Source organism: Triticum aestivum, chromosome 1D (assembly GCF_018294505.1).
Source record: "Triticum aestivum cultivar Chinese Spring chromosome 1D, IWGSC CS RefSeq v2.1, whole genome shotgun sequence".
NCBI lineage: Eukaryota > Viridiplantae > Streptophyta > Magnoliopsida > Poales > Poaceae > Triticum > Triticum aestivum.
The window spans coordinates 143,010,493-143,019,371 of NC_057796.1; the positions used below are offsets into that span (position 1 = coordinate 143,010,493).

Genomic DNA, 8,879 nt, shown 5'->3' on the forward strand with positions numbered 1-8,879 from the left:
CATGGCAGGGCGACTGGCCCGGTCGCGGCGGCCGGCTGCAAGGGCGGCGGCTGCCCGTAGGGCCCGGCCAGGTAGAGGCGTATGCCCTGGACGGCGGTGACGAGGTCGTTGAGGATCCCGGTCATCTCCGCCGGCGAGTAGACGGCGAAGGGCGGCGCAGTGGAGGGCGGCGGCGTCTGGCCGGTGGAGGCGCCGACGACGGAGTCTAGCGGCGCAATGGGGAGAGGCAGCGGCGCGGTGGAGAGAGGCAGCGGCGGGCTGGGTGGTGGTGCAGACATGATCGGAACTGAGTTACCTGATACCAAATTGGTAGGAGCTAGGATCCTACCTGGTCTAGGGCGTAGGTTGTATGGGAAGGGGGAGGGTTGATGGTGATGCGATCGCGGCTGCCGGCGGCGGGGCGCCGTGGCGCGATGAAGAAGAGGCGGCGGCGGCGCAAGAGGCGGCTAGGGTTAGGTCTCCCGGCTCCCTTCGGAAAGCCGAGCAAATAATGATTGCTTCTTACTTGATTAGATTGATACATCTCCTCTCCTTATATAGAGAGGTTTACTTGACTCCTAAGCAAACGATCCTAATAACGATAAGATAATTGGGCTAAGCCCCTAATAACGACAAGATAACTTGGGCCACAACCCACTGGGCTAAGCCCCTAATATGCCGGTCATAACAGTTTCTCAGATGACAAAATGTAAAACGAATGAAATGTTAGAAAAGACAGACCAACAGAAATGTAGTATAATTACCTCCTCACAGCCAGATTCCATCATTACCCGAATGGCTCTAGTAACCAGCTCAGTTGCTGTAGCATGAGGAAATATAGGTTAGCTGACTAAGATCAGCCTAATATACAATATAACACATTAAACTGTAAGGTAAAAAGTATGACGATTCCTATGCAAGGAGATAAACTGGAAGGCTGAAATTGCAAGGAGTTGACAAAGATTAGTCCTATATGGTACACATTACTACATTAGAATATTTGAAGTGCTAGACAACTGAGCATCTTCGCTATATTTAGCAACAATGTACTGATATCTGATTTGCCAGAGATTGAGCTACCATACGAAATCCATTTATTCCAAAACAAACTCAACGTATGAAAAATGGTGCAGAATATAAGTTCAGTATGTAACACCAGATAACCAACAACGTTTGCTAAGTTCTTGCATAAATAATAATGCACATAGCGATTGCAATAAATGACATCACGATAGCACTTAATGAACAAACATTATATAGATCAAGAGAATGAAGCACAAAAAAGCATGCCGATTGTCAAGAAAGAAACCTTGCAAGGCTAGCATAGACATGTCAATTCATCAAGAAATAAACATAGCATCCAAGAACTAAGCAAATAAATATGCCTTTTCTTTCTGCAAATGAAGCAGACCCAAAGTTAAAAAAGCACAATAAAATAATTAACATAGCTATTTCATTAAAGGGCAGCCCGTTGCAAGTAGCTAGCTGTTTCTTTCTACAAAAATAAAAGAAGCAAATAAGCAAATGCATTAGAAGAGCCTACTCATAAATAATGGACTAAGATTAATAAATTCTAGAACACAAGCAACATATTAAAACTGTGCCCAGCACCAGTCAGACCACCAGAGTTCGGCTCCCGTCGGCTGGAATTTATTCCCCATCTCTATCTCTACTACTTATAAAAGCGCGAGTTCTAATTCTTCTAATGCCACCAAAATTAGTGCACCCGGAACAACCCACACCTTGATCTAATCTATCTAATTAAATCTAAGAGTTGGTATTGCATCCGTGGTCTGCCATCCAATCCAAGGGCTCATATCCAATGTTCTGCCACAGCCCCACGCCCATCCTGCTTCAGTCACGTAGCCACCACCTCCCTCACACAATCCTCCCTTAATTAATGGCATACCCAACATCCATGCTAGCGCTAACCAATTAATTATATCCTACTCCCTCCGTTCCTAAATATAAGTCTGTAGAGATTCCACTATGGACTACATACGGAGTAAAATGAATGAATCTACACTCTAAAATGTATCTGTATACATCCGTATGTGGTCCACAGTGGAATCACTACAGACTTATATTTAGGAACGGAGGGAGTACCTAATATCAATGTGTAATTAACACAGGGCAGGGCAGCCCGGTGCATGAAGCTCCCGCTTGCGCAGGGTCCGGGGAAGGGTCCGACCACATATCAATGTGTAATTAAGATCCTGTCAAATATTAGTGTGCAATGAAATTAATATATTGCCTAATATGCACATACATGATTAATGTGCAAAGCAATTAATATAAATTGCCTAATATTAACGTGCATTGCACGTACACAATTACTAGTAGTGAGTGGTGTTTCAGTCCTTCTTTAGACAATGCCACCAGGTGCTAGTGCCTGGTTGGTCGTATGTTTTTTCATATTGAAACTAACAGCAGATAAAAGGATTCTTTGGACAAGAGCAGGAAAACGGTGCTAAACCAACATGTTTGTATTAGAATACTAAGCCAAATGTAGTTCTATAATGCAAGGTAAATACATAGAGTGATCAACAAAAAAAAGGTGGATTTGGAGAAAAATAACTCATGCTAGTCATAACAACTAATGAAACGAACTTATGCAAACATAACAAATAAAAGGAACATGATCTCACAAAAACATAAGAACGTCAAGGACAGCATACGGATTCCCTCTGTTTTCTGCTGGTAACCCTTAATAACCAGCGAATTCTACATAATCAATAGGTAGAGCTTGTATTGATGTGCGAAATAAAGCATATGGCAATCCATGAAAAATGGTTGGTTGCTACTACATAGAAAAGATAACTCAGCCACTCCATACTTGTTGGCCAAACTGGGACCAAAAAGGGCACCTTATCCCGAGTCTGTAAGATAGTTAAGTTATTATTTAACTAGTGTAATGCCCGCACATTGCTACGGATATTATTACATTGTTCAGTGACTTTATGTTGAAATGTTTATATAAGAAATTGCATTTTTTAAGCATATTGCAAAGTTCAAATTTTGTTCAAGTGCGTAAATAAATTGGAACGTTAAATTTTAGTATATTAGTTTTCTGGCACAGTTAAGGCAGTTTCAATGGTCGCATCTTCTGGGAAGTTAAAAACTGAATTTTGTAATGTGTTAATCTAACAATTATTATGCTTCTTTTTATTCTTTTTTAATGTCTTTCCGAGAAGAGACATCATTTCGCCAGCACATCTTTTCACCAAGGGATGTGTCTTTCCACAAAGAGACAACCTTTCACCAGGCGGTGTGTCATTTAACCGAAGGACATGACTTTTCGTAGGCGCTAACTGTCAAGATATAGCGGACTTGATTGATCCTCGATTATAGTGTAAAGACTGGTCTTTTTAGGGTGATGTGTCTTAAAACGGGTGCTGCATTAGAGTCGCTTTTAGAATAAAGAGGGAGAAGGATTTGCAGATGCCTGCTGGGAACATGCAGCATGTCAGTCATAAATGGGTTCGGGTTGCAGAGAACATCATATTCAGAAATTACAGTGCTTCTTTCGAACATAATCGGAAGCAAAGAGAAAAACTTTCCTTTCCAGATGGACGAAGCAGATAAAATCTGACTGCAAGCATAAAGATTGCTCCAATTCAAACAAAAAAATGAAACAACCAGAGAAGTTTGGACATTTTTCACAGTAAGCACAATGCCTATCCCTAATAAAATACTAAATGAAACAAGCCAAAGAGCGCCTTGCAATGAATCAAATGATTATGTAACAACACTAAACCTGACGTTTCTTTTGGGAAGCAATAACCATTAATTGTGTGTTCCTACTATAGGATTCAATATTGCAACCTTGCGAAAACATAAAAAACGAAAAACACACCCTTATACGAGAGTGAACCGAGTCTTAGCAGTTACAAACACTGCACAAGATGAAACCCTTGAAGTACAAATATACTCCCTCCGTCCGGAAATACTTGTCGGAAGAATGGATGTATCTAGACATATTTTGGTTTTAGATGCATTCATTTATATCCATTCATGCGACAAGTATTTCCGGACGGAGGGAGTACACAAGTAAGATCTCTACGACTAGCAAACTCAGTAAGAAAGATTGTGTTTCCATAAACCTTACTAAGTCAATACTGCCACCCTTAGACATACATAGCAAGATTCTAAGATCACACATCGCCTAGCAACAATTGATGAACTATAGCAGAAAATTAGAGGATTCTTTATAAATATAAATCTAAATGAACTCACCGATTCCTCGTCCTCGGTAGGGCTTGAGGACGACGAGCATGGCGATGTACCCCCTGAAGGCGCCTCTGTGCTCCCCCATCTTGCAAACCACTGTCCCCACGCACTTACCATCATTGGCATCAAACGCCTTCCGACGAATCCCCACGACAAACCAAGAAACCATCAAGAATATACCAAACCCACATACTTTCAGCAGCGTGAGAGGGAGAGTGCAAAGAGAAAGTAAAGGCGTACGAGCAAGGTGAGCTGTGGCCAGAGGTAGACGAAGTAGCGGTAGGTGAAGATGGAGTAGGGTTCGCTGAGCTCCGCGTCCACCAGCGACATCACCAGTGGGAGGTGCTGCTCACCGCCGTAGCTAACGTACGCAATCTCCGCTCCGCCGCTGGAGGAGTCGCGGCGCTCTACGGGCGCTGTGGCCTGCATCACAGCCGCAGACATAGGTCGCCGGAGGACGAGCGAAGATCGGCGGCGGGGACGGACAGCTTAGAGGAGAGGGAGTCAGCGGCCGGCGTAGGCACGCACAAGCCCGTGGCCTACCCAAACTTTAGCCCGAAAGGATCTGGGCCAACTTTCTGGGTAGGTTAAACCCGTTAAATTAAAATGTTCAGGTGTGCCCAAACGGAGTCAAAGCCCATATCAGATTTAGGACTACCTTCTAGTTGTTCTGAGGCCCAAATGGTGTAGATTACGGCCTGTGTAAAATACGCGAGCAGTGGTTACCCCTTGCGGGCCCAAACCCTATTGGGCGCGCCAAATAGTGTGTATTTGGTACAGGGCGTGCACCAGAGAGCAAATACTTGACGAGCACTTCTTTAAGAGCCTCCCAACGATTATTTAGAGTTGGGCTCAGATCGCGTCATTTGTGCGCTCTCAACACCGTCACGTGTCGTGCTCTGGGTGCTCTTTTCGAATTTTTAATTATTTTTTCACAAACGTTTTTGGCTTTTTAGATGTTTTTTTTGTTTTTAGGCTTTTTGGTTTTTCAGCGGTCTTACTTAGCTTTTGAAAAAAAATTGATATATTTTATTTTTACGCGAAAAAACATGTTTTCTTGTTTTTTTCTTCCGTGAAAGGCATCGTTTTGCTTTCGTCATAGGCACGTTTTTTTCTCCGCGAGAGGCACAGCCGTGCCTCTCGGAAATGGAAAAAAGCACGTGGTTTCTCTTCTTTTTTTCATCCATGAGAGGCACGATTTTTTGCTTCCGCGCCTCTCTAGAAACAAGGAAAAACGCGTTTTTTTCAAGAGAGGCACGGTTTTTTCGTTCGTTTTTTTCATGAAAAGAAGTTCGTCAAAATCTATCAACATGGTATCTTGTTTTGAAGATCTCGACGCGGGGGGATCCAACAGTGAAAACAGTTTGAGATTTAGACGCACAGTTTAGGAGATAAAATGTTGAATAAACGGATATACGAGAAAAAGGAAAAACTCACACGCATGATGCACGCCACTTGTCGTAACTTGGGGAGGTGAAAGTGATCTTTGGAATGAGTACTCCTCAATTAGTGATTTCGCGTGCACCCTCCTGCTCGCTAGACTACCTGGGTTGTCGGCCCATTTCTTTCCTTTTTCCATTATCCTTTTTAGTTTTTAGTTTTTATTTTTTTCTATTTTCCATTAACTTTTTACGGATTTTGAACCTTTTTCAAATTTGTTTCAAATTCCTGAACTTTTTTCTAATCATTAACTTTTTTAATTTCATGAACTTGTTTCTTTCAAATTTGTGAACTTCTTTTCAACTCCCTTAATGTTTTTTTCCATTGACCTTTTCCAAATTCATGAACTTTTATGTATTCATGAATTTTTTAAATCCGTGAACTTTTTTTGTATTCTTGAACTTTTTTGGAAATCCGTGAATTTTCTTTCCCGTGAATTTTTTTTCTTATCCATGAAATTTCCTATTCATTAAATTTCTCCTTTATCATTTTATTTTTCATGTTTGTTTTTATTTTTCTAATTTGTGAACTTTTTTTCTTAAATTCGTGAACTTTTCTCTTAAAATCATGAACTTATTTCAAATTCATTAACTTTTTCCAGACTCGTGATATTTTTTTCCAAAATCTTCAACTTTTAAAAATTCATGAATTTTTTTTTTATTTTTTTCGTGACTTTTACCCACTGAAAGGAATGTTGAAAATGAATGTGGACGCAAGCTTCATATCCTGTACCAATGAGGGTTCTATAGGCGTGATACTGCAGGACAATGAAGGAGTTCTGATGAGGGGTCAAGCAATCTGGTGGTATGGGCAATCTGCTAGTGCTTTGATCATGGAGGCATTTGCTATTCGAGATGGTATCAAATTACCTTGTGGCATAGGTCTTTCCAAGATCATCATTGAGACGGATGCAAAGGAAGTGTCAATCTATGGAGGAACCGTATTGAAGGTAGATCAGAGATATCATCCATACTTCAGGAGATATAAGAGCTAAGTGTGAATATGGAAGATTTCTAGTTACCTTTTGTTGGTCATGATGCCAATGAAGGGGTGCAACTTTGTGCTAAGCAAGCCTCTGAGAGCAGAAAAAGGTGCTTATGGATCAATCATGTGCCTAGCTTTTTAGTCTCTTGCTTGCTGAGCAAGGTGCTTATGGATCAATCATGTACCTAGCTTTTTAGTCTCTTGCTTGCTAAACGATTTTAACCCCGTTGTTTAATGAATGAAAGCTCTTAACTTGCAAAAAAGGGCAGGATGCCCTGTTATTATGTTAACAACCTCAATCACATTGCAGATCGCACTCCACATATAGGAGCAGTAGAGCATGCAAACAACAAATGATGAATATTTTTGTTCTCATCACAAAAACCGCAGGAGAAAAAGGAGGATGGATGGCGCTGGGGTGGCCCCGCCGCAGCCGTCGGCTGACCCCGGGGGCCACTGCCGGCTGCGCCTAGGGGAGCTACGGTGAGAGGGAGTTTAGGGTTTAATACTAGAATATGAAATTCAAAATAATCCGTTCTGAACATTTTGCAAACAAAATAATACTAGGCATAAACTAGGAGAGTGTTTCTTACGATTGGAATCAACCAAGAAGCTAAATTCCAGAAAAAAGCAAATGTTTTCTATGGTTGCTAGGGAAAGTAGAGGAACAAATCTTGTTGAACTTCTCTCCTTTGTGGACCTACACATCATTTGGTTCGAAAGTTTTGGATTCTTACAAACGATAGATAGTGGCCTAGCGGAACATATGCACATCTGGCACATGACAAGGGAATAGATCTCGGTCCTCTTTCAAGGTCCACTCCCCATCAACGAAATGTTTTAGCGAGCGAGAGAGAGAGAGAGAGAGAGAGAGAGAGAGAGAGAGAGAGAGAGAGAGAGAGAGTCGTACACTACTCGCGTGAGATGAAACATGACCTTACACAAAGAGTGACAGAATCGAGCACTAGTGTCCAGTGAGGCAGTGACAAACATACAAGTGAGGAAAAAGAGGCACGCCGCACGCGTGTAGAAGCACAACACGACGTGGTGTTGGTACTTGCCGTCGTCCAGTCCACACTCCACACTCAGCCTATGTTTATCGGAATTGTAGTTTTGTACACTAAACACACAGATGGATAGGCATGTATAGACATCAGACGTACTAATGCATTTATTCATTGCACATGGGAAGCGAGCCACTACTCTTGGCGCTAATCATAATAGAAAAAACAAACGGGAAGCAACAGACTACAGCAAATACATCCATTTCCATCTTGTTTCATCTCACCGATTAATTACTTATTAGCTTTTGTTACGCTGGTCCTTCCCTTCAAGCAGCAGCGAGCCAGCGACGCCTCATCATTAATCGGCGGCGGCCTCCACGATCCGCGCAGCCATGCCCTTGACGGTGGTCTCGAGGTAGCCGACGAGCCCGTCCCTGCTCCAGCCCTGCACAGGCTCGCACTCGAACTCCCACACGAGCTTGCAACCCGCCGCCTCCGTCTCCTCCTCGACAACCATCATGGTGGCGACGTAGCGGCCGAACCCCATGTTGCTGCCAACTACGGCGTAGCTCAGCCGGCGCGCGGCGTCGTCCAGCTCGAGCAGCTCTTCGCGGGCCCATGTCGCGATCGCGGCAGGCGCCGCCTCCTGCTGGTCCTGGTCCTCCTCTCCCGGCGCAGGCGCCGCGCGGGAGGCGACGTAGCGGACGCAGCCCGGGTGGCCGTCCTCCCCGGCCACGCGCTCGCAGACGTCGACGCCGGAGAGATACCGGTGCAGCGCGCAGAAGCTGGCAAGGTGGGGCCACGCCGCGGCGGCGGGCGTGGACGGGAGGAGGGCCTCCACCACACCCTGCCATGCCTGCTTCTCAGACTCCTGTGTCGCCTTCTCCATTTGTTATCGGCTCGTGTATGCACCGTTGCCTTGTGCTTGTGCGGTGGTTGCGTTTGACTCGCACTGGTGCTCTGGCGCCACTGCTATGTAATGGTGCAGCGTGGGAGCAGCAATCTTTGGTGGAGATGGACATGTCTTTTTGTTTTGCGGGAAGAGATAGACATGTCACACGTGCGCATGGTTTTCGATGACGTCGTACCAATTGGGCTTGTCACACGGTGTGGATATTAGCTGGAGTACCCCTCTTCTCGCGGTCTCTGCGACCGAGAGTGTCTTCCACGTCGTCCGTTGTACTCCCTTCGTTCTAAAATAGATGACCCAATTTTGTACTAACTTTACTGAGAGTCTCCCAT

General features: G+C 44.0%; 2 protein-coding genes across 2 annotated transcripts in view; both read right to left on the reverse strand.

The window, feature by feature from the left end:
• Positions 1 to 4,766, reverse strand: part of LOC123180781 (N-alpha-acetyltransferase MAK3) — a 7,481-nt gene extending 2,715 nt beyond the window's left edge. The window contains exons 1-3 of the mRNA XM_044592913.1: positions 4,450 to 4,766; positions 4,216 to 4,342; positions 744 to 799 (exon numbers count right to left, since the gene is read on the reverse strand). Coding sequence (XP_044448848.1) covers positions 744 to 799; positions 4,216 to 4,342; positions 4,450 to 4,653 — 387 coding nt within the window. The 5' untranslated portion in view covers positions 4,654 to 4,766. The remainder of the gene's footprint in view (positions 1 to 743; positions 800 to 4,215; positions 4,343 to 4,449) is intronic.
• A 3,116-nt stretch (positions 4,767 to 7,882) lies between these two features.
• LOC123166875 (uncharacterized) lies at positions 7,883 to 8,636 on the reverse strand. Its single transcript, XM_044584685.1, has one exon. It carries the CDS (start codon positions 8,524 to 8,526, stop codon positions 7,996 to 7,998), a length of 531 nt encoding a protein of 176 aa, XP_044440620.1. The 5' UTR covers positions 8,527 to 8,636; the 3' UTR covers positions 7,883 to 7,995.
• Positions 8,637 to 8,879: the final 243 nt, after the last annotated feature.

Coding starts and splice junctions, on each gene's coding strand:
- LOC123166875 (XM_044584685.1), bottom strand. CDS start 8,526: ATGGAGAAGGCGACACAGGAGTCTGAGAAGCAGGCATGGCAGGGTGTG.